Here is a 24,001-nt window from a genome sequence, read left to right on the forward strand (position 1 = left end):
AGGAAGGGTCGACTGAGCGATGTCGGGGATGTCTGTGCACAATTTTGCAAGCGATGTCATGGTTCCCCACCCGAATTTGTGGCCCTTTGGTGCTTTGACTTGGCTCCGCTCCGGTGACTCAAGCTGCTGGTAATAAAACTTCGTCGGCTTTCGCATGCCAGTTTCACTTTCCCTTCTCCATCATACCCTCTCACATCCATCCATACCACAATGTGTCCCACAGTCGACGACGGCGCTCCTGCCACTAACGGTGTTCAAGCCAATGGCTGTAAGTACTTGTCCACTGCTGCCAAACATCACTTTCGCTAAATTGATCCAACAGCGCACGAGGGCTTCACCAAGTTCGAGAGCGACTTCGAGAAGAAGGGCAAGGCCCACACTGTCAACAAGAACCCCTACCAACCCGTAGGCGACTTCCTGTCAAATGTGTCAAACTTCAAGATTATCGAGTCGACGCTGCGTGAGGGCGAGCAGTTCGCCAATGCCTACTTCGACACTGAGACCAAGATCAAGATCGCTAAGGCTCTCGATGAGTTCGGTGTTGACTGCATCGAGCTCACCTCGCCTTGTGCTTCCGAGCAGTCTCGTCTTGACTGCGAGGCCATCTGCAAGCTCGGTCTCAAGGCCAAGATCCTGACCCACGTCCGCTGCCACATGGACGATGTCAAGGTTGCTGTTGAGACTGGTGTTGACGGTGTCGACGTTGTCATTGGTACCAGCTCTTTCCTCAGAGAGCACTCGCACGGCAAGGACATGACCTACATCAAGGTTCGTCGCTTTTTGAGTCACAAGTCCATCTTCAGTCGCTAATTTGAACTTCAGAACGCTGCCATTGAGGTCATCGAGTTCGTCAAGTCCAAGGGTCTTGAGATCAGATTCTCGTCAGAGGACTCATTCAGATCCGACTTGGTCGATCTTCTCTCGCTCTACGCTGCCGTTGACAAGGTCGGTGTCAACAGAGTCGGTATCGCTGACACTGTCGGCTGTGCTTCCCCCAGACAGGTCTACGACCTCGTCAGAACTCTCCGTGGTGTCGTCAGCTGCGACATTGAGTGCCACTTCCACAACGACTCTGGCTGTGCCATTGCCAACGCATACTGTGCCCTCGAGGCCGGTGCCACTCACATTGACACCTCAGTCATTGGTATTGGTGAGCGTAACGGTATCACCCCTCTCGGTGGTCTCATGGCCCGCATGATTGTCGCCGACCGCGACTACGTCAAGGGCAAGTACGACCTTCACAAGCTCAAGGCTATTGAGGACTTGGTCGCCGACTCGGTCGAGATCAACATTCCCTTCAACAACTACATTACCGGTTTCTCCGCCTTCACCCACAAGGCTGGTATCCACGCCAAGGCCATTCTTGCCAACCCCTCAACTTACGAGATTATTGACCCTGCCGACGTATGTTTCTCCCTTCTATATCAGCATTGAAGCCTGTACTGACAATATTTCTAGTTCGGCATGAAGCGTTATGTCCACTTCGCCTCGCGCTTGACCGGCTGGAACGCCATCAAGTCGCGTGTCGAGCAACTTAGCCTCACAATGACCGACGCCCAGGTCAAGCTCTGCACAGCCAAGATCAAGGCCCTCGCCGATGTCCGCCCCATCGCCATTGATGACGCCGACTCGATCATCCGTACCTTCCACGGTAACCTGCACAAGGAGAATGAGGACCCCCTCCTCCCCAACATGACCGAGGAAGAGAAGAAGAAGTTTGAGCAGAAGCAAAGAGAGCTCAACGGTGTCACCGAGAAGCGCGAGCTCGAGGACCAGGCTGACAAGGAGGCCGAGGTTCCTCAGGCCAAGAAGACCAAGACCGTTGCTGGTGCATAGATGTGCCATGCCCGGCCCTGATCTTTCGATCCTGATCTGATTGCTTCATCTTGGATTCCAATCTTGTTTTGGACAATTCAGGAACAAAAAAGGCGTTTCTGCTTGTTTCTTTCCTCACATATTATCACGAAGGTCATGGGACATTACAAAGGGGGAGTTAATCTGCTTGTTTCTTGTTTCTATATCATGCCCCCAGCTTTGTGCTTTTGAGCCTCTTCTTTTTTTTCTTTTGCTTGCATCTAGAATATCTGCGCCCCCTACCAACAGCCTGTGTATACATACAGTAGAGGGATCGAATATGAAAAGAATGATTTGCAACGAACTCTTGCCTTTCCTCAAGAAGTGATCAGTGAAGAAGAAAGTCTTAGGATTTAATGAGACGCAATCTATCTAGGAATGAAGCGACATGATGCAATAGACAAAAACCGATAAACCACACCCCAAACTCATCAAGAGCACATATTCTCTCCCTGCACAAATGATAGAAGAGCTCTACCGGATCACCGACGCACCCTCCTTCTCCACCCCATGCAGCGACTCAAGGATATCGCTTCCTCCCAAGGATCCCATGACACCCATGCTCGTTGCCATAGGCGTCACTGGGCCGCTTCGATATGACGTTGGCTCCTCGCTCCAGACTTCGTGGAACTTGATGCTCGAATCACTGGAAGCCACTACCAGGCACCCCTCTGCGCGCGTTCGTCTTGCATACCATGGTGTGCCTTCTCTTGCTGACGGTCTCCCAGAGCTTTCGCCAGGAGTAGAACTGTCAGGTCCGCCTGGAAACCCAATAGCCCAGAGAGCACGCTCTTCGCCGTACTAAGGGATGCGGACGATGCATTCACATGCCGGCCATGAGAAGACAGCCACACGAATAGGGTGATCCGGTTGTGTGAAGCCGAATGTAGCAGCAATCTCGCGGCGCGTTCTGCTCCAGACTAGACTCGTGACCTGTGCTGAGCAGTCGATAGTTGCAAGCTTTGCTCCGGATATGGTGTGGTAGAAGTGAATGCAGCGATCATTGCTTCCTCCACCTGCTGCTAGTAGCGAAGGCTGCCACGGACAGAAAGCCAAAGCCTTCACTGCCGCATTCAGTGTGTAACGGTAACTCTCTTGACTTGGCAGGATCCATCTCGCTTCCTCCTGACCAACAGGCGAATAGTAAGCAAAGTCATCCCTTACCATGATCCGCTGTTGCGCCGGGATGTTCTCAACTTGCAGAATTCGTCGTGTCTCGAAGACGCATAGCGCGTTGTCATTACCGCCCGAAGCGAAGAACTGGCCGTCAGGGCTCCAGGCTAGTCCGCAGATTTGCTGTGAATGGAGGTCTAGACGTGCAAGAACAGTCATGCTTCCAGGCCATGCGAAGATATCCACGTCTTCTGCAGTCGGCCATTCTACTGAGTATAGGTAGATATGGCCAGCTTCATCGCCGACCAGCAAATATTCCACCTGCACCTTGACGCCAGGATGACGGACCGACGCTCTGCGAAAGGGCCGAGGACTGAAACAGACACAAGCGACCGAAGACCGATGAGTATAACTGAATCGTGGGCCCTCCTCCGATGGAGACCAGAGCGTTATGGATCCATCAGATCGCCCGACAGCGAGAATGGACCTTTCGCCCTCTGTTGATGAGAAAGAAAGCGACGTAACATGCCCAGCAAAAGGCGGACCGAGACTCTCAGGACTTTCCACTCCTCTGCTTTCTGACCACGTGTAAAGTTGCGTACCAAGGCCGACCGCTAGGCATTTCGCTGTGTCTGAATACGCCAGGAGGGAACAGTAGTAGTCGTCACGAAGAGCTGGAGCATCCAGAACTGTGTAAGGTGTCAGCATCGAAAGGAGGGCGAGGCTATGGAGACTTATCTGAAGGGGATAACCGGCACAGTCTTTCTTGGTTTACACTGTATGCGTTGCACTGCGAATCTTTGGTCAGAACCGAGTTGCATGAGATGACGAGCGACTCACATGGGGGAGAACCAGGTTTTGTCCACTCATTGTTCTGCCAGATCGAAGGGCTAAAACCAGCAGTAGCATCGGCATCTGGAGAGTGTGACGGAGTAAGCAGACCAGAACCTTGGTCCAAGACCCTATTGGCTTGATCAACATCCATAGCCGCACTCAAACGCTTTCCATGGATATGCAAGTGATCCGTGTCGTCATTTACATGGTTGGAGAAGTCTGATCTAAACATTGGGGCATTTGTACCGCTGGTGATGCGGCCGCCTCGACCATTGCTTGTACTTCGGACACCATCGACAGTTTGAGCAGGTGAAGAGCCTCCAACATTCCATACAGCACCTTGACTGATCTCTCGAGGACTTTCAGGAGTGACAAGGCCGAGTGGGTTGAGACGACTGGTCATGAACAAGCTTGGAGTCCTGGGAGTACGGGCAGTGACTGGAGATTTGGTAAGGTTCGGGCGGCGGGTGACCTTTGTCCTGGATCCAAAGGCATCATGGGCATGGGATTGGCGGCGACTCCACCTGTCATTGGCAGTCAGATCTTGAGGAGGAGTGGACAGCATGAATCTCTCTCGAGGTTGCACGTTGAGAGCCCTGTCGAAGACGAAACGGTCAGGTGTTCTTGATGGTCTTGGCCTAGAGCTGATATGGTTCCTGAGTATGGATGGTCGACGAGCAGGCAGACTAATTGGTGGGATGGAACCCGCATCCTCAGAATACTCGATGCCTTCCATAGGCTCTGGCTCATCATGCTCGATGTGACCCGGTTCTTCATCGATATCCATGTCAGGGCCATCATGGTCACTGTGTTCGACGTCCATGTCATCGTTGCAACCGTCCAGATTGAAAGAGTCGATGAGGCGGCAAACAGTTGATACAGGAGTTGGCTTGACAGGGGTTGGAGAGAGGGGACACACCCATCGATGGGACCCCAGCGACTGTCTCGAGAGATGGACATGCAGCCACGAGCCTGGAGCTGGCTTCGAGGCGTGCTAAGTCTTGGAAGATGGCTCAGTGTCGAATGGTTCATTCTCACTAGACGTCTGCTTGGAGTGCATCTTGTGTCTTGGGTGGCTGCAAGCTTGAATCGGAGAAAGGGACAGAGATGGAGGGCAATCAAACAGAATTGAACCAAGATTGCTTGGGGATAGGCTCTGAATGAATAGTGCGGTATGAGGTTGAGCTCTCACGACGCTTGGAAGAATAACCAATGGGATGAGAAGGAATATGGAATGCCCTTGATTTGTGGGTGGAATTACGACGACGCAGGGAAAAGTGTAAAGACAGGTTCTTGAAGAAGGTGCGAACAGGGTAACGCGCTTTCAAAGTTAAAGACAATGGACCAAGTTGAATGTCTTGATTTGATTCGAAGAAGCGACGATGTCGCGTGCGATGTTTCTTAGGGAGCTGCTTGCTGCGAGGCCGAAAGTGCTGACTCCAGCTGTGCGCATCTGGCTGCGGCATCCATGAAACAAGCTCGACTTTTGTTACCGGACAAAGCAACCAACCAACAAGGATAGACTACTAGGATCATGAGTGTGAGTGCCAACAAGTAGAAAGACGATGGCGGGCCAAAATTGACGTCGTCGTAGCACGGTGTGCCCCGCGTTGCGGTCAGCGAGAAGACGGACGCCTCGCGCAAGAAGGAGCTCAAGCAGATTGAAGCATACAAAGCCCTGGTCGACAATGTCCAGACAAAGGTACCGAATATTGATCGCTCAGCTACGTAGCAGTCGCTAACAACATGTCCAGATTGAAGCGCAAGAATACACGGCCGAAACGCTCGGCTTGACGTCTGCCCTGCTCACCCAGAACCCCGAATACTACTCCATCTGGAACCACCGCCGCCTCGTCCTTCAACATGTCTTTGCCAAAGAGATAAACTCTTCGCCACCTGAAGATGCCGAGTCGAAACCTCCGCCAGGCCTGACTCCGGCCCAACATGAGATTACCCTTCTGATCCGCGAGGACCTCGCTTTCCTGCTGCCTCTGCTCAAACAATTCCCCAAATGCTACTGGGTCTGGAACCATCGCGCATGGCTGTTGCAGCAAGCCTCAAAATACCTACCTGTCACATCTGCCAAGCGTCTATGGCAAGAAGAGATGGTCCTTGACAGCAAAATGCTCTCCTACGACTCGCGCAACTTCCACGGCTGGAGCTACCGCAGAGAAGTCGTCAGCTCCATCGAACACCTCACACACCTCGAGCAACAAGAAAAGTCCCAAAGCGACCAAGAGAAGAAGCCAGAGGAGTCTATGACAGAGTCCGAGTTCGCTTACACAACAAAGATGATCAAGACAAATCTCTCAAACTTCTCTGCCTGGCACAATAGACTGCAGCTTATACCAAAACTCCTGAAAGAAAGGAATGCCGATGATGCTGCTCGCAAAAAGCTCCTCGACGACGAGTTCGAACTCATCATCACTGCTCTTTACACAGATCCCTACGATCAAAGTCTATGGTTCTATCACAACTATCTCATGACAAATCTCTCGCCGAAAACCTCCTCAGAGCTCAGAATAGTCCCCGATTTGACAAATCAAGATCGTATCGGGTACTTTGATACACAGTTTGATTTGCTCAAGGACATGCTTGAAGACACCAAGGACTGCAAATGGATTTACCTAGCTTTGGTGACGTATACTCCAGAATACCTTGAAATCGACGCTGGCAATAAGAAAATCACCACGCTCGAGTTGACGGTATGGCTAGATCAACTCGAACAGCTGGATCCCTTACGCAAGGGTAGATGGGTCGATTTGAGAAAGTCTTTGAATCTATAATGCCTCTAGATCTCGTCTATCAAATTCAACTTATCTACATGAAATGCTTTACTTTATGCTGCCGCTTGTTCAGGCCTTCCATCTAAGCATGGTGACTGAGTGCTTGGGGAAGGTGAACTCGCCCTTGCCATCCCACTTGGTCTCCTTGATGACAACCTCGTCCTCGTTACCATTCGTATTGGCAACCATGGGGTTATCGCCAGTGACAGTGTAGACTGCGACCGACTCACTACTGACACCCTCAAGCTTGGTAGAAAAGTCCTTGCTGTCAGAAACGTTGATGACAGCCATACTGACTACACCCTCCTCGTTGATGGTAGCAGAGACATCCAACCACGGAGTCTCAATCGTACCTCTGATCCACTTTGGCTCAGTCTCGCCCTCGTACTCGCCACAGCGTACATTGACTGCCACGGTCCAGCCACGCATGTATTTGGAGAACAACAGCAGAGGCCACCATGTCGTTTGCTTGAGGATACCGTCCTTGCTTGTCATGAGAGGTGAGATGACATTGACGCTTTGAGCAATGTTTGCCATGCCGATATACTTGGCTTGACGGACGAAGACGTTCAGCCATACTCCAACGGCAAGCGCATCTGACAGTGTGTACTTCTCCTCTGCACCGATATCACCGGGAGCACGAACGGGATCCCAGACGTTCCATTCGTCGAAGCAGATGGTGGGCGCTGGTACTGTGTATGGCACCTTGTTCTCGATACGGACCAGGTCAATCAGTCCTCCAGTAATCTCGATAGCACGCTCGGCGCTACGAGGTGCTGTTGCGTTCTTCAAGTGGTCGTTTGAGGCTGTGTAGATGTGGATACTGTGCATATCGATGAGCGATGCGGTTGTGCTGCCGCCCAGAGTGTGAGTGTCCCACTTCACGCACTCCTTCAGGACGTAGCTGTCCCAAGTGCTGTAACCAGTCTCACCGCAGAGAATCAGTACCACGCTGGGGTCTAGCAGTTTCATGGCCTTGGCCCATTGGTAGGCCTTGTCTGCGTATGCTTCCTTGGTCATCTGGCCGACTTGCCATGGCCCCCACATCTCGTTTCCCAGAGCCCAGTATTTGACCTACTCGAGAATTAGTTGAGCTGATGACCTCAGCTTTGTGGGCATAGTTTCACTCACGTTGTAAGGCTTGTCGCGGCCATTTTTACGTCTCAAGTTGGCATAGTATGTGTTCTTGTTAGAGTTGCAGTACTCCAACCAGCCCAAAGCCTCGTCCAATGTGCCAGTGCCAAAGTTAAGAGCAAAGTAAGGTTCAGTACCAACGACCTCGCACCACTTCAAGAACTCATCGGTACCGAATTGGTTGCTCTCCTCACCAAGCCAAGCAAGTTCTGGTCTGAACAGATGTTAATATTGGTGAATGATTAGGAATTCATGGAGGCAGCTCACCTCACAGGTCTCTTGTCCTTTGGACCGACACCATCGAGCCAGTGGTAAGTAGCGACGAAATTACCGCCAGGATATCTGACAACAGGACAATTGAGCTCCTTGAATGCTTCAATTACATCCTTACGGAAGCCATTCTCATCTGATAGGGGATTGCCAGGATCGTAGATGCCGCCGTATATGCAGCGTCCCATATGTCTTTTGGCGTGTTAATTATATGATACTGCTGCAAGCTAAGAATACAAAAGACGTACTCGGTGAAACCTCCATAGACATTGTCATTGATCTTTGCGATTTTGTTAAGGTGGTTGACTGATACCACAGGGGTCTCAGAATCCGGAATCTTGGTAAATGTAGCCATTCTGTGCTCGAGAAGTGAGGATTAGATGGTTTGCAGTACTGCCTTCCACTCCCAATATCTTGACAAAAACAAGGCACGCAAAGAGGTACAGAGAGAAGATACCTATCCAGTAACAGGAAAGCTTCAATCCTAAATCGTCGTTTCTATTCACCACATGACCATCACTCGGCGGAGTAGTAAATCAGTAGTGGCCCACAGTCTGACCACAGGCCTTCGGCATATCTCTATTCAGGCGTGTAGCGAAAGGCCCGAGTCACAGCAAGGATCTTGGCCATAGCCATTCTGCAGACTCTCACCAATAGAGTTGCTTCTTTACTCGTAATTATCCGTCAAGGGCGTCCACCCTGCGGTTGAAGGTCTGCTGATCGACATATATCCAAACGGCAGCGACGATCAGATGTCTGTCGTTCGCCAAGGCGCGAGCTCCTTCATGAATCCTTCTCACAATGAGATGCACAACTTGGCAGGAACAAGGAGCCGAAACAGACCGGAAAATTTGCTTGATGGTCGGTAGATATGATTGATCGGACCAGTTGCCCAAAAAGAGGCCTTATTGCGAACATATCAGCCTTCAGATGTTGGTATAGTGTTTAGGGTTTCACGGTTGCAATGCATCTTGGCCGAAGGTTTCTCCGGGCGCCTCTACCGACTCCATTTTCTCCTCCACTCTCCACACAACCTGCATCGACCTTCCCCGCGTTGTTCACCGATGTAGCGTGTTGTAAGTGTTTTGGTTCGGATAGGCGACCGAAAACGACCAGGTATCGTCTATTGTGTCCCGCCGGGGAGGCGTCTCCATGATGCTGGCAGCGCCACCCACGAGACCTACCACTATATCGAGCTGATGCTATGTGAGTCTTTTTGCACATGCGGCATCAATATCTGCCGTTAGCAAGGAACACGTCCGGTTGGACGGAACCAAACCCTACCTTGCTGTGATCTTCTTGGTGTATATAATCAAGCAGCTATTGCCCCATGGGGACCTTGTTTCTGATCATCTCCCATTTCTACTGTCATACTACTTGCTCACCATGGCGTTGCCACCCAAATGGTACCAGTTCCTCGTCTCAGTCTTTGCCTCCTTGGGCTCTGTACTCTATGGCTATGATCTCGGTGTCATTGCCGGAGCTATTGGCTCCAAGTCCTTCAACAATGAATTTCACCCTGATGCCAACGAGACCGGTGCCGTTGTCAGTGTTTTCACTGGCGGTGCTTTCTTTGGAGCCTTCTTCGCAGGCCCATGTGGTGACAGGCTTGGTAGAAAGATGACTATTCTGATCGGCTCTATTGTTTTCATTGTTGGAGGTGCCCTTCAAACGGCTGCTCAAAATCTGCACTACCTCTACGCTGGCCGTGCTATTGCTGGCCTTGGGTGAGTTTGACCAAGTTTTGAACTCGGGAGTGCTCGCAACTGACTCTAATGCAGTGTTGGCATGCTGGTCATGATCATCCCCCTGTACCAAGCTGAATTGGCCCACCCCAGTATTCGTGGTCGTGTAACATCTCTACAACAGTTCATGTTGGGTATTGGTGCTTTTGTTGCATCTTGGGCCGCTTACGGTTGCTATACCTCTTATGGAGACCACGACAGCAGGCAATGGCGAATCCCTCTCGGTATTCAGATGGCTCCTGCCTTGCTTCTCGGTACATTGATCCTGTTCTTCCCCGAGTCTCCCAGAGTATGTATCTTGCTGGCTATGATACAGGTGAAAAACGTAGCTGACACTTGAATAGTGGCTCATGTCGAATGGACAAACTGAAAAGGGTCTTCAGACTCTCGCTAGACTGCACTCCAACGGCAATGCTCAAGATCCCTGGGTCATCGCCGAGTTCGAATCTATCCAAGACGCTGTTACCTACGAGAAAGAACACGAAGCAAAGTCCTACGTTGAGCTCTTCACCAACAAGTCAAGCTTCCGTCGCCTGTTCATCGCTGTTGCTCTGCAAGCTTCCGTTCAGATGACCGGTGTATCAGTCATCCAATACTACTCGGTCGAGATTTTCGCTCAAATCGGAATATCTGGAGACGACACTTTGAAGTACCAAGCCATCTCGTCGCTCATTGCTCTTTTGGCGCAATTCTGTTGTCTGATGTTGATTGACAAATTTGGTCGTCGCTGGCCTCTTATCCTCGGAAACATTGGTAATGCTCTTTGCTTCATTGTTGCAACCTGCCTGCTTGCCAAGTTCCCTCCGGACCCCAATAACCCCTCAAACTCGAACAAAGGAGCTGGTTGGGGCTTCATCGTCGTCGGATGCTGGTTGTACAACTTCTCGTTCTCGTCCACTTGCGGTCCCCTAAGTTGGATCATCCCTGCCGAAATCTTCGACACCAGAACACGTTCCAAGGGTGTCTCGATCGCAACTATGGTTTCCTTTGCCTTTAACACCATGATCGGTCAGACCACCTCCGTTGCTATTGCCAACATTGGCTGGAGATGGTATATTGTCTTTATCGTCTGCAACTTCACCAACGCCCTCTTCTTCTGGGCTATTCTTCCTGAGACTGCTGGTCGCCCGCTTGAGGAGATGAACTATCTCTTTACCCAAGCTCCCCTGTTTGTGCCTGGAACTGCTGCTGGTGGTCGCAAAGGCTTTGCTACTCACGAGCTCGAGAGACGTGCTGAGGAAGTCGAGAGAAAGGGTTCGATCACTATTCATCACGAGGAGACCACTGCCGAGAAGGTTTAAAGGGTTGTCACTTCTAGACGCTGTTGGATCAATTGGCTCCAGTATACGCTAGATTATTTATGCACACACGTATGGACGAGATATGAGATGTAACCTCATATGATTTCACGAAAGTAGTGCGAAGTGTCATACAAATGTGATTCAGACATGACTACCACCAGTCTTACATCGCAACTGCATAATCATCATGACCCATACATAAGATGAAGAAAATCATAACTTCGAATCATCCTCGTCCTTCCTTACTCCGACCATCCGAACAGCTTAGAACAGCCAAGACAGGAAAGTTCTGTAGAACCAGCCGCCGTCACGCTTAGCATCCTTCTCATGCTCAACGGCCTTCCAATACTCCTCGTCACGGTCAAAGACATCCTTGCCAGTAAACAGATCAGCCTCAGCTGGCTTGACACCCTTAGACTTCTTGATGAACTTGTATCCAAAGAGAAGGATCAAGTACAGAGGAATACCCAAGTATCCAGTGATGAAGTTCTTGTAGTCAAAGTCGCCATAAGTCTTCTTGTCGTGGGTGAAGGCGGAAAAGTTCTTGGTCAGAGCAATGAGGCAGCACCAGAAGAGGGAGAAGTAAGAGCCCCAGATGCCGAGGGGTGCGGCGTAGGGCAACTGCTTAGGAGTAACGCCTTGAGCCTTGCAAGCGCGACGGAACCAAATGTGGGTGACCAGGATGGAGATCCAGGTCAGGAGACCAAAGATGGTGGTCAGATTGACAAAGTAGCCAAAGACTTCCTTGCTGCTTGACGAGACATTCATGTATGCTAAAAGACAGAACAGCGATGAAAGACCGAGCGAGTAGTAAGGGACACCACGCTTGTCGGTCTTGGCCAGGATCTTAGGTGCTTGACCACGGAGGGCAAGACCGTGGATGGTACGACTGGCAATGTAAAGATCGGAGTTGCAGGCACTGAAGACGAAGATCAAGATGCAAGCATTCAAGAATCCAGGAAGGCCCTTGATGCCAGCAAGCTGAATGGCGACAACAAAAGGCGATGCAGCAGCAGAGTTGGACTGTTTGGTAGCGAAGGCGAGCTTGGGGGAATTGTAAGGGACGATCATGCCAACCAGCAGAACGGACAAGATGTAAAAGAAGACGATACGGAAGAAAGTCAACTTGATGGCCTGTATTGCGTGCATTGTCAGTACGGTAAGCAGAATATGTATTGAGTTTCACTTACTCTGGGGATGGTCTTGCGAGGGTTTTCGGCCTCGCCAACAGTCACACCGACCAACTCGGTACCGAGATAGGCGAAGACAGCAGTGACCATCGAACTCCACAATCCGTAGAAGCGACCTGCGTCACCTGTGCCCTTGTACTCCTTGAAGGCACCCTATGCAAATATGGCAATCAGCATATGTTTGCTGTCTCGAAGAGTTGTACTTACAGGGTTTTGCCAATATCTGAAGCCCTTTCTGTCGCCATCTGGACCGCCTCCGAGCGCGAGGACAAGAGAAAGAATGATCATGCCACAAACCACGAGCACTTTGATCGATGACAGCCAGAACTCGAACTCTCCAAAGAAGCGAATACCCAGGTAGTTGATAGCGATGATGGCAATCAAGAAGATTGTAATCCAAACTCCTGGATTGACTTTGTCCGCATCGACCCAATAGGATATGACTAACGCCGCAGCTGTCAACTGATTTGGTGTGACGATGATGTATTTGAACCAGTAGGTCCATCCGAGAGCAAAACCGAGAGCAGGGTCACAGAAACGAGTAGCAAAAGGACTGAAACCACCAGCAACGGGGATCCAAGCAGCCATCTCACCGACAGCAGCCATGACAATCCAGACAAGAAGACCAACGAAACTGTATGCGATCAAGATAGATCCGGGACCAGATTGAGCAAGAGCTTTGCCAGTTCCGATAATGAGTCCAGTACCAAGTGCACCACCTGCAGATAGTTAGGTCTTGCTAGTGTCCTGAGACTCGGTAGAACTTACCGATAGCAATCATAGAAACCTGTCGCGAGTGCAGGCCACGCTGAAGCTGCTCTCCAGGAGCCTCAGTCGTGGTGCCCTCCTTGATGGCAGCGATATCGTGGGCCTCATAGTCATATGAGGCAGTCTTTGCGATCTCAGGATCGGGTCCTCCTTTCTCATAGGAAGCCATAATGAATGAAGTTGCACCACGAGCTCAAGATGTGGGGGACTGTGGGGGAATCTGGAGAAGAACATGCGATCAGTTCCGGGGATCTTTAAAGAAAACTACTCCTCAGGACTAGAGCGGCTATTACGTACGAAAGCGGCTGGAGTAGAGGTTGCCCAGCGATCGGTCAACGTGGAGGTCAGGTTTACCGCCAGAAGGAGCAATCTCTCACTAATGAGAAATCTCTAGTGCCTGAAGGATGAGAGGAGAGGACACAAGAGGAAAGGGAAAAGGAATGCAGTGGTGTTATTATGAAAGACGACACATTCGTTGATATCTCTGCCCAGAGCGCCATGGCCATACTTGCAGAAATATTTTCTTCTTATCAGCCAGAAAGATCACCCGGTGGACTATTGGTGATATTCCTTTTCCATGATCCTAAGGTGTTATCACATTCTTACTCGTAAACGCCAAGAATATGCCTCCCTCAGCCATAGCAGCGCGCCTTAGCACGCCATGTGCGCCCTACACCGAAACATCCCGATTAAGAGTTCTGCACGGATGATATTATGTGACCTTGATATACGACCATCTGCTTGAACGAGTGGTCGAGGCTCTTCGAATTGGGCCAGCTTGCCAGGGCGAACTCGGGGGCGAAGATCGATTGGTGTTGTTGAGGGGGTTTCCGCGAACCGGTACTCTGGGCAGACTCTGGGCAACATGCGATGGCGGTCTTGGTATGCCACTTGCCCACTGCCAAGCTGATAAGGATGTTTTCAACTGTGAGTAAGTGATAGCCGACACGCATGGAAAGGTTCTGGCACGCTCTTGGCTCGCCAGTGAAAAGACGAGGCCTGCATCGAGAAGAGTCTGTTGCAAAAGGAAGAAGCACTTTCAAGAGATGAAGTCGCGTGTCTTGTGCCGCCTTGTAGGAAGGTTCGACCAGATGGCAATCGCAAGCGCCCTCGCGCGGTTAAACCTCCACGAATCTACCCCGCATCTTCGCGGCTGTCATTACCTAAGCGATTCGGAACGAGAATTGTCTGCCCGAAGAACCGATCAGTATCCAGGAAGGAATGGGAAACTGCTCGAGCCACAATGCCATATCAACAAATATTTTTTTTACATTTCTGAAGCTGAGTAACCCCCTCGACCGCCTATTGGCCGATAAATCGTCGCTTGAGCATAATGTTTTGTCGACGCTGGTGATCATGGTGAGAGTAGGACGATATCGCTACATGAACACCTTGTATTTGGGTGACGTCTCAGACTCTCATAGGCTTGTTCCTTTCCAAAAAAATGTCGCCGGTATCAGATGCGACCTTCGAATACATTTAATTCACGAGAGCTTTCTGGGCCACTGCTCAGTTGCCAATATCACAGTCATGCCTCGATAGCCCAAATCGCGATCTCTCTGCCGTCAAACCTTCGCGATCACAAATCTCAACCTTACCATGACCCTGAAAGAAGAAAGCTATTACAGTTTCATACCTGACCGGCTACCTCTTAGCAAGCGCGGCTATTCAGAGGCTCCCCAAGCAGTAGGTCTGTCTCCAGATATGACCCTGGTGCTGGCATTATAACCCACAACCACTGTGGCTTCTCCAACATGTCTTTATCCGCAATCAGAGAGAAGCTTGAAAGCTACCAAGCAACAATGCATACGGAGCAGAAGAAGTATCAGAATGCCATCTGATATCACCAGCACGCCTTCACATGGACTTTGACCATGAGCGGCTTGCCCATTATGGCTCTGCTTCAGGCATGAAGATCAAGTCAAACGTGCTTTCATGATATTTGGCTTGCGATGACAGCTTTTTGTGTCGTCGGTGCGAAAGGCGCTTTGTGCTTTGTGTTGATACAAGGTTATGTCTAGCGAGCACGTGAAGGCGATGCGCTGCGTTGGAAATTGAGAAAGCCCGGCTCAACGCCAGACGAACACTCACAATGCCAAACAAGAGGTTGGTAGGTCACAAGGTTTAAGGGTCTATGCTAACAATGATCGCCCAGTGTTGACAGTGATCTCACAACAACAAAGAAGACTTCAGCTCAAAGGCAACACTCAAGAATGTTGCGTTGTTGGCACACCACCATCACGAATACGGGACAACGAGCGAACTTGCGCATACAGTCACGAGCGACGCACAACAAGTTTTTCACCTTAGCGAGCACGTGAATATCTTGACTCATAGGACGCCAAATACATTGATGCGTCGATTTATCGCCAGCTTTCTTTTTATTTTCCATCCTCAAAGAACCGGTCTGTTTTACACCGTACATCATACTGCATAACGCTGCCGACATAGTCTCAAGAATCATCCAGCGACGCCGATCCATCCCAACTAGCAAGTCCTCGCGGAGTCTCGTGTTGAAATTGATCTTTTCGTGTTGCGAGCTGTCCCTGGCCACTTTCAACCATTGTTCAGGAACGAGCAACACGAAGTCGCAAGTATGAAAAGGCCTCTTTCCCCGGGACCAAGTGCTTCGTTGCCGAAGAGAGTCAAAGTGGAATCTTCTTGTGAAAACTCACGCTTCGTCGAAGAAGATAATGAGGTTGGCTTCCAGGAGAATGATGGTTGGGGATTCAGGACATGGCAAAACAACGAGACAAAAAATCCATTCAACATCGATAATTTGTCTCAGAGTTTCAGCCATGCTTCTGGAAATGAAGATGTCAAGTACGATACAACATATCTCAACGCACAGTACGAAATCCACCAAATTCAGGAAGCGACTAAAAACAATTCGCATAGTGCGCAACAAAGCATGCACCCTCGTCGACTAGAACAATCCTCACCGTGCCCGGACACCCGGCCTTGGTCTCCAGAATCTCTCACGCGACTTGCGTCCTCGTCTCCATGTCGCAGACGTCATTCTAGACCACCGCCTAGATTGTGCAAAGGTCGCAGGCGCTCGACACCACCGCCACCACCTCCTCCATCAGCACCACGAATGGAGTTATTGTCATCGCCTCCTGGCGCGACACCGCCACCGTTATTACATTCGAGCCCACGACCATCCCACCTTGTCGATATTGAGGTGGTATACCAGCAAGGTACTCGAAACATTCTGAGTCTTGGAGAAAATGAGTTCGCCTACTTGGACAACATTGTTGTACCATCTCCATCTGACGACGTTTTCAACACTCCACCATCGCGAAGATACTCGCTATCCAGAATCGTCAAGAGGAAATGTGATAACGAATCTACTTCGATACCCGTGGACAACCCAGCGAAAGGCCCAATCTCGAAGTGGACTGTTGTGGCACGAAAGGGGCAAGAAGAGCTGATAGGATACCCCTGTAACGACTTCAGATTTCGTACGGAGAAGCACGATGTCCTTGGTTCTTGGGACGAGATGGGAAATATCAAGGACATTGATGGTAACATTGTAAGATGAACGAGGAGATAAGAGCATGAGCATACACTGGCATAGAATGATGGAGGGAGACCATTGCGATGTTTTGGAAGAATCTTTCGGGAAGATCAGGCAACCAGCCAGGTTGGCCAGGATGGATCTACCAGATGAATGGTTAGAATAATTCCCATTGAGGGATACATGTATGAATTAGACGAATTGTACAGGCAGGAAATGGATCGCCGAAGAACGCTATCAACCCAATATGAACTTTTCTGCTTGCGAAATCATTTTTGTTCCTAGAACTCGGAAATGTTTAGCAGAAGATCGCTTCAGCCTCTCCATGTGCAAAATACATTGAGACACGGGCTCCCATAGTAGGAAGTGAGAAATGGAAAAGAATTCATGCTGCTGGGCCGTTATAGAATGTTAGACCACTTCACATATGAACAAGGCCCAGTCAATATAGCACTCAGAACTTGACTTGAACTTACTAAAGGTCATGATGATGAACGGCGTGCGGCTGAAACCCATAGTTCGCTTTATGGGGCTGGCACGCCCAGGACAGTTACCTGACTTGCAAAGTTGCCTTCCAGGGTTGCCTTCGAGATGTTGAGAACAGTTAGTAAGCTGACATCAAGAATTCCAACCATCTCAATCACTGACGAACACAGTTCCCATCACATACTCAACCCTTGACCCCCGTGTCCTTCATTCCCATCAAAACCCCTTCCGAAAGGTCAACGTTGTCTTCTGACTTCAACTTCGGAGGTCTGTGACCAAGCCGCTCAGCTGAAGCTTTCTTCGGATAGACCGAGTACCCCTGGGCTAAAACGTCTGAGCAACAACACCTAACAGTTTGACAGCTCCGCTTATGGGATGCTTTTGATGCCGTTCTGCGTTATGTTCCTAGGACGGTTCTGATGTCTTGGTATCACGGACCGCGCCGCCCTCGTGCCGCCTGTCCGACAAGCTTTCACAGTATTCGACTAAGCAATAGTAGTGTAACGGATGACCTAGCAGTATGAGCTTTTAGCGGATGATCTTCGAAGTCCTGCATTTTAACGCAATCTCAAGAACGAGAAATACGCTCTAGACGTTGCTCAAAACTTCAGCTCGTTGAGTATGGAGCCTCAGATTTCACTCCTGTCAACACGAGAGCCCTCAAACCTTCTAGGGGTAATTCCAGCGCTGCATTGATACGGGGCCAGACTCGAAAGTCTTTGTTGGACTCGCAGGTCGACCACGCCTAACATGCAGCTGAGAGGGCCTGCTAAAGGTATCTCCGGGGCCAATACTAGGCTTCAGCTGACAGTTGCAATAACGTATGGACTATAGGTGTGCACGTTAGGCTCCAGACCTGTTACGTATGAGTGAACAGGGAGAACAGTGAGAACTCCACTCTCCGAAGACGGATAGGTCAAAGGTGAAGACGCATACTGGTTTGCATTGATGGCAAGATTCAGCTGCCTCGGCCAACCTTCAAGCTTGCTGCGGTTCTAGGTATAAATTTCTGGATCCCTGTCCTCTTGGAGTACAACCAGATTTCATCTCATCCCTTACAACAATAACCACTCAAACTTCCAGTATTTTCGGGCTTACACAATGAATCGCAAGACCACTGCTGCCTTGGCCATACTCGGCCTTGCAAACGCCGCTCCGTTGGTTGATCCTGCAGTCAATTCGGTAGTGTGTCCTGCGGTCGATCTGGTTGTGGACATCCTCCGCCTTTATCCCTCGGCAACTCCATTCTGCTCATCATTCTTGCACATTCCCACCGTCACCACCACCCAGACTGTTTCCTCCACGGCGTTGTTCACGTCGGCTGCAACTACAACCATCCTCACCACAGTATCTACATTTACAAGCTCCGCCGATCCGGTCACTGCCTACTCTACCTTGTGAGCAAATTTCGTTCATCTCATGCATCTTTTATGTCGACTGACAATCTCACAGCGGAACTACGATCACTACCTGCATTCCTACTGCCGTCAACAAGCGCGATTTCCAAGCACATACGACTCCTACCACCGCCAAGTCAGGCTCCGTCAGCAGCTCTCAATCCGCCACCGTTCCTGCTAGCATTAGTATTCCTGGTGTCTGCGGAGGATGTCCCGCTATTCTGAAGAACATTGCTTGTAGTGCAATTTCCACTGCCTGCGGCTGTCTCGGCATTCCAACTCCCACATCGACCGTGATCCTCACCCAAGTGTCCTCGACCACCGCCTACCCTACTTCGACCACCTATTCGAGCATCACAGCGACCGTTGTCACCACGCCAACCACTACTCTTCCTACTACATCAACCTCAACTGTTAATTACTGTCCCACGCCTCCAAGCTGCAACAACGAGGGTATCCGATGGGTCAGTATCATATCTGTGATCTCCTGCTACGTCTCACGCATTTACTTACATTGGTTCAGGCGATTTACCCCAATTCGGTGTACAACTCCGACAACACATACAGCGACTACGATCCGACAGTGATTAAATCAGAGGCTCCCGAGTACCAGACTACGGCTTCCGTTTGTGGTGGACTGTACGAGAGCGATGTCGGCCAAATATCCATCTACGGAAGCACCCAAACCTTCGAGTCTGACTATTTCAGCCTGAACCATGTTGGATATATCTTCGCCCAATCGAGTGGCACCTACACCTTCACCCTAACTCAGCCCGACGATATTGCTTTGTTGTGGCTCGGATCGAATGCATACTCGGGATGGACTCGTGATAATGCCGATGCGACTGCTGTTATCTTTGGCAATCCTTCGGCTTCCGCTACCGTCAACCTCGTTCAAGGCCAGTACCTGCCATTCCGTGTTGTCTTTGGCCAGGCCCAGGGAGCTGTCAGCTTCTACCTCACTCTCACAGCTCCAGACGGTACTGTGATTTTGAACAGTGACACTTCCAACTCGCCATTCCTCGTCCAGTACTCCTGCGATGGCACTTCGGCACCCGAATTCCCTGCCTTCGGATCGGAGACTTAGAGGGACAACTTCTTCTTTCTGTGCTTTCTGTGCTTTCTCTGCATGCCAAGACTCGTGTGCTCACGCCTTGCCGAGTCCTTTTGGTCCTGAATTTTTGCAGAAAGTCAGCAAATATGTAGTGGTATCAAGGATCGTCAGGAACTTATGTATACCGAACACACAAGAGGATTAAGAGCGCGTTGAAACCATGGAAAGATATTCTAAGTCTTGGTGACATTTTAATTCTTTATAAGCTGTATCTTCTCTCTTGCTATCAAATTTACCACACACTTTGATTGAGGAGTTTACTCGTTTGGGCTATGAATTGTCTGCACAGGAACCGATAGAAGCCATATTCTTTTTGCAAGTGTTATGAGAGAGCAATTATCGAGGCCAAAGCGAGTTCTCATTCTGAATGTCGGGAAAGCAATCTTTGAGGCCACAGAAGCTCCTCCAACAAGAAGCGACGAAATGAATAGGCTCTTGATGGGTGGAAGCACTTCTTTCAGCAACAGATGGTGATCTGACCCGAGATATGTTCCATCCACATAATGCTCGACCAAGTTATGCATGCGGTCAAGTTCTCATTGGCATTACGATGAATCTTCGTAAACCGAAAAGTGATTCATGTAAAATCATGAAGGAATACCTGAAAAGTCAAACGAGCATCGGAAATTCGTTGCAGTCCCCAGGGCATGGCTCAAAGTAAAGTTGGTCGTGGCTGAGAGTCGCTTGAGGTCCGTGTCACGTGAAGCAACGCACCCACGGCTGACTAAGCCCGTGCGAAAATCCAGCACAGCAAAGTTCGAATCTCATTTTCTCCGAACAGCGCAGCGACCACCGACGACGACAATCCTCGACAATAGTAAGAATCACCCTTGATGCTGTTGGTATGGACGATAGGCAGTGTGGCATGAGCATATGGCTTGCAAAAATCTTCTGGACATCGACGGCTACAACGACAATTGCGGCGCCTGCAGACACGTCTTGCACACGACTTTTTCGATCGCTACCACTGTGCGCACCACGCGCACGACCACGAGACACATGACTGCTGTCGAGCAGGACAGACGGCTGTCAAAGAGATGCCCTCGTCGGCATGGAGAAATTTCTGCGCTCGACGCTCGACGCACTCGACAAGAATTTTCGAACCACACACGCACCGTGAACTGCATCCAGTCGCACAACGTTTACTCGCACACCCTTGTCGACCATCCAGAAGATTAGCGCAGCCATACAGCTCAACCCACAGCCTAGCCGACTGCCACACAGCCTTCGTCAGCCCGAACGCTCCGTACTGACCAGATTCTTAGAGCCACCATGAAGCTTAACATTTCGTACCCCGCCAACGGCTCCCAGAAGCTCATCGAGGTTGAGGATGAGCGCCGTCTCCGTATCTTCATGGACCGTCGCATGGGTCAGGAGGTCCAGGCCGACTCCCTCGGTGACGAGTGGAAGGGCTACGTCCTCAAGATCACCGGTGGAAACGACAAGCAGGGTTTCCCCATGAAGCAGGGTGTCATGCACCCCACCCGTGTCCGTCTGCTTCTTGCTGAGGGCCACTCGTGCTACCGCCCCCGCCGCACTGGTGAGCGCAAGCGCAAGTCCGTCCGCGGCTGCATCGTTGCCATGGACCTGTCCGTCCTCGCCCTCGCTATTGTCAAGCAGGGTGAGAACGACATCCCCGGCCTGACCGACGTTGTTCACCCCAAGCGTCTCGGCCCCAAGCGTGCCACCAAGATCCGCCGCTTCTTCGGTCTCAGCAAGGATGATGATGTGGGTACCCCCCTTTCCATCGTCGCCGGTCCAAAGATTACAACATCTTTACGGATCGAGTCTGAGTTGTGAATGTATGCTGACTGTGTCGTGAAATAGGTCCGCAAGTTCGTCATCCGTCGTGAGGTCCAGCCCAAGAAGGAGGGTGCCAAGCCCTACACCAAGGCTCCTCGCATCCAGCGCCTGGTTACTCCCCAGCGTCTCCAGCACAAGCGTCACCGCATGGCCCTCAAGCGCCGCAACGCCGAGGCTTCCAAGGACGCCGCCGTACGTTTCATCTGTTCCTCTGTCTATACGCTTCGCAATCCCACTAACACTCTCTCAGGCCGAGTACGCCAACATCCTCCACAAGCGTGTTGCCGAGGCCAAGTCCCAGCAGCAGGAGATGAAGAAGCGCCGCGCTTCTTCCATGCGCAAGTAAACTTGCCATCTCGCCGCGAGTTAGGATGGGTCACGTTACGAGGCTGGCTGGCTGAGACACAAGACATGCAAGTCGTGTCTATAGGTCAGGAGTCAAGTCCATGCAAAAACGGCTTCGTGGGAGTCGGGATATGGTCGTCACTGGAATGTCCAATGATATCAACAAGGAGGGCATCACAAAAGCGTATGGGAGTTTCGTTTTTTGAACAATGCTCTTCACATTCCAAAAAGGTCTCTCAAGAAACTTTTCCAAAAATTTTCATGTTTTCAAAGCCTTCTCTGGGTCTATGTTGCTTATGATACCCACCAACTGGATTTCTTTTGTACTACTGCTGTGCCCCTTGTGCTTTTGTGTGATGATAAAATGTAATCAAGGTTTGTTTATTACTTTGTGTATTCTCTTGTCTATACCATGTCATTACCACCGGACGCCAAAAATCAGATCCATCCCACACAATCAACTCCACACCCACTCATCTAAAAAGTCTCCTCATCCCCAGAGATAGGCACCAAATTCCCCTTACCCTTGAACTTCTCCTGAATCTCCGCCTGCTCACTAAGCATAAATCTCTCTACCTGGGTTCCCTGCTTAGCCAACCCCTTGAACCTCTCAAAAGTCTCTGGATCTCTCTTATCTCCTCTGGCCTGTTCAGGGTTATTCCAATGACCTTTGGAGAAACCGATTAAAGTGGTAATCTTTTGGTTGGGAATGTCGTAGACTAGGGAACAGATTGTGCCGGTTTCTTCGAGCCAGTTGCATTGCCAGAGTTCGCCGGGGCGGATGCATTGATAAGTGCAGGTTTGGTAGTTTATGCGGCCGGCCATGGGGCCGCCGTGGATGGCGTCTTTCAGTCTGAAGTTAGTATGGACCTCTTTGGATATTGGGGCTTGAAGAGAGGAGACTTACAGACGATACGGTTGGACGAGAAGAACCACATTTCATAGCGCCACTTTTCCGGTGTGCCATCGGGGGCTTGAGCAGCATAGTCGTAGATCAAGTGTGTATTCTTAATATCTTCGTCAAAGGAAGGGTGCAACTCGGTGTTTGTGAGGAAGGTAGGGAGGCTCTTGGATTCTGCCATGATGCTTCAAGTTTATGGTATAAGTAGTGCAGAAGTGTAGGTATGTCTCTTGAGAGTTGTTCGTAAAAACTGATTCAGAGACCGAGACCTTTGATCTAGTACTTATATACCCAACGACTTCTATCTACGCAACTGCCGAAATGTTCAAGCCATTGAAGCTCTCTCTTCTTTTTTTTGAGTTGCTCTCATGACGTCTCAGCTGTTTACTTTGCGAGCTCCCGAGTCGGATGCTTCGGCAACCAGCGGCGAGATCCTTCTTTACATTTCAGGCAGCTCGGGCCGAGGGACCTCACCTCTTTCAAGATTGCCGACCGCTAACTCACTATTTCAGCAATTCTAACCAGAGGTCTAATGGTGATATACCGGTGTGCTGGTATGTGATCGTCTCATCGAGGCAATCTTGGAACGGCCCGAATAGATATACACTTTCGTCTTCTCTCCTTGCGCAGCCTCAATCGGCATGCACACCCGGCTCAGCAATCTCACAGCTTATCATCATACATAAACATCCCGAACAATGATCTTGTAGTCTCTGAAGAACGGTTGCAGATGAAAAATATTAATCACAGTAAAACGCACACCTAATCACGACTGAACAGGATCAGGATGTGACTAGGCAATTTGGTTCGTATATCAAACAATAGCACAAGCATCCCTCAGTATTGCTACCCGCTCGAACTGCTCGAAGAAGAGCTTGATGAAGAAGAACTTGACGAGGATGAGCTTGAAGAAGAGCTTGACGATGAACTGCTCGATGATGAACTTGACGAAGAGCTTGAGGACGAGCTTGATGATGAAGAGCTCGATGACGACGAGCTTGACGACGAGGAGTTAGATGACGAAGAGCTTGAGGACGAACTACTGGACGAAGCAGTGCTCCATGAAGACCTGCTTGAGCTTGAAGAAGAGCTGCCGACGCTGTTGCTGCTACTGCTACTCTTGAGTGATGAGGAAGAACCGCTTGTGTTTGCTGATGTCGCGTGGCCTGAAGAGGACACATTCTGCGAGGAAGATTTGCAGCCGGAAGAGGATACGTTACTCGAGGAAAACGTGTTCGAAGAGGACACTGCCTCCCGCTTGTGCACTTGTACGGCTGCCATTGCAGCGCCACCCACATTTAGAGTCAGAAGGCTTAACAAAAATGTTGCCAGGACCTTCGGAGTATCAGCACCAGCCAATGCACTCGACGCAGCGGGGGCAAATGGCAAGAGCATCCAAGCTAATTTCAGATCCTGAGGAGTGGGTGCCGATTCATCATT

General features: G+C 50.3%; 11 protein-coding genes across 11 annotated transcripts; 7 read left to right on the forward strand and 4 right to left on the reverse strand.

The window, feature by feature from the left end:
* Positions 1–210: 210 nt before the first annotated feature.
* Positions 211–1,836, forward strand: M437DRAFT_88998 (homocitrate synthase; the record flags this gene model as incomplete). The annotated part of the gene is made up of 4 exons (XM_041028942.1): positions 211–268; positions 323–768; positions 823–1,404; positions 1,459–1,836. The coding sequence occupies 4 exons, from the start codon at positions 211–213 to the stop codon at positions 1,834–1,836; spliced, it is 1,464 nt and encodes a 487-aa protein (XP_040875038.1).
* Positions 1,837–2,328: 492 nt separating this feature from the next.
* Positions 2,329–4,204, reverse strand: M437DRAFT_79367 (WD40 repeat-like protein; the record flags this gene model as incomplete). The annotated part of the gene is made up of 3 exons (XM_041027163.1): positions 2,329–2,655; positions 2,701–3,656; positions 3,808–4,204. 3 exons carry the CDS (start codon positions 4,202–4,204, stop codon positions 2,329–2,331), a joined length of 1,680 nt encoding a protein of 559 aa, XP_040875039.1.
* Positions 4,205–5,335: 1,131 nt separating this feature from the next.
* Positions 5,336–6,587, forward strand: M437DRAFT_89000 (protein prenylyltransferase; the record flags this gene model as incomplete). The annotated part of the gene is made up of 3 exons (XM_041028943.1): positions 5,336–5,341; positions 5,396–5,503; positions 5,556–6,587. The coding sequence occupies 3 exons, from the start codon at positions 5,336–5,338 to the stop codon at positions 6,585–6,587; spliced, it is 1,146 nt and encodes a 381-aa protein (XP_040875040.1).
* A 69-nt stretch (positions 6,588–6,656) lies between these two features.
* On the reverse strand, positions 6,657–8,346 carry M437DRAFT_89001 (family 51 glycoside hydrolase; the record flags this gene model as incomplete). The annotated part of the gene is made up of 4 exons (XM_041028944.1): positions 6,657–7,661; positions 7,719–7,935; positions 7,989–8,183; positions 8,240–8,346. 4 exons carry the CDS (start codon positions 8,344–8,346, stop codon positions 6,657–6,659), a joined length of 1,524 nt encoding a protein of 507 aa, XP_040875041.1.
* A 1,031-nt stretch (positions 8,347–9,377) lies between these two features.
* On the forward strand, positions 9,378–11,037 carry M437DRAFT_89002 (sugar transporter STL1; the record flags this gene model as incomplete). Its single annotated transcript, XM_041028945.1, has 3 exons — positions 9,378–9,718; positions 9,773–10,025; positions 10,081–11,037. 3 exons carry the CDS (start codon positions 9,378–9,380, stop codon positions 11,035–11,037), a joined length of 1,551 nt encoding a protein of 516 aa, XP_040875042.1.
* Positions 11,038–11,301: 264 nt separating this feature from the next.
* On the reverse strand, positions 11,302–13,164 carry M437DRAFT_60423 (dicarboxylic amino acid permease; the record flags this gene model as incomplete). Its single annotated transcript, XM_041023754.1, has 4 exons — positions 11,302–12,171; positions 12,228–12,380; positions 12,435–12,946; positions 12,996–13,164. The coding sequence occupies 4 exons, from the start codon at positions 13,162–13,164 to the stop codon at positions 11,302–11,304; spliced, it is 1,704 nt and encodes a 567-aa protein (XP_040875043.1).
* Positions 13,165–15,591: 2,427 nt separating this feature from the next.
* On the forward strand, positions 15,592–16,539 carry M437DRAFT_89004 (uncharacterized protein; the record flags this gene model as incomplete). Its single annotated transcript, XM_041028946.1, has 1 exon — positions 15,592–16,539. The coding sequence occupies one exon, from the start codon at positions 15,592–15,594 to the stop codon at positions 16,537–16,539; it is 948 nt and encodes a 315-aa protein (XP_040875044.1).
* A 1,563-nt stretch (positions 16,540–18,102) lies between these two features.
* Positions 18,103–19,485, forward strand: M437DRAFT_79372 (uncharacterized protein; the record flags this gene model as incomplete). Its single annotated transcript, XM_041027164.1, has 3 exons — positions 18,103–18,398; positions 18,553–18,862; positions 18,922–19,485. 3 exons carry the CDS (start codon positions 18,103–18,105, stop codon positions 19,483–19,485), a joined length of 1,170 nt encoding a protein of 389 aa, XP_040875045.1.
* Positions 19,486–20,784: 1,299 nt separating this feature from the next.
* M437DRAFT_60392 (ribosomal protein S6e) lies at positions 20,785–21,661 on the forward strand (the record flags this gene model as incomplete). Its single annotated transcript, XM_041023749.1, has 3 exons — positions 20,785–21,240; positions 21,340–21,507; positions 21,566–21,661. 3 exons carry the CDS (start codon positions 20,785–20,787, stop codon positions 21,659–21,661), a joined length of 720 nt encoding a protein of 239 aa, XP_040875046.1.
* Positions 21,662–22,137: 476 nt separating this feature from the next.
* On the reverse strand, positions 22,138–22,742 carry M437DRAFT_70358 (uncharacterized protein; the record flags this gene model as incomplete). Its single annotated transcript, XM_041025436.1, has 2 exons — positions 22,138–22,505; positions 22,568–22,742. The coding sequence occupies 2 exons, from the start codon at positions 22,740–22,742 to the stop codon at positions 22,138–22,140; spliced, it is 543 nt and encodes a 180-aa protein (XP_040875047.1).
* A 187-nt stretch (positions 22,743–22,929) lies between these two features.
* M437DRAFT_89008 (uncharacterized protein) lies at positions 22,930–23,978 on the forward strand (the record flags this gene model as incomplete). Its single annotated transcript, XM_041028947.1, has 2 exons — positions 22,930–22,934; positions 23,393–23,978. 2 exons carry the CDS (start codon positions 22,930–22,932, stop codon positions 23,976–23,978), a joined length of 591 nt encoding a protein of 196 aa, XP_040875048.1.
* Between the last annotated feature and the right edge of the window lie 23 nt (positions 23,979–24,001).

Source organism: Aureobasidium melanogenum (assembly GCF_000721775.1).
Source record: "Aureobasidium melanogenum CBS 110374 unplaced genomic scaffold scaffold_39, whole genome shotgun sequence".
Classification (NCBI taxonomy): domain Eukaryota; kingdom Fungi; phylum Ascomycota; class Dothideomycetes; order Dothideales; family Saccotheciaceae; genus Aureobasidium; species Aureobasidium melanogenum.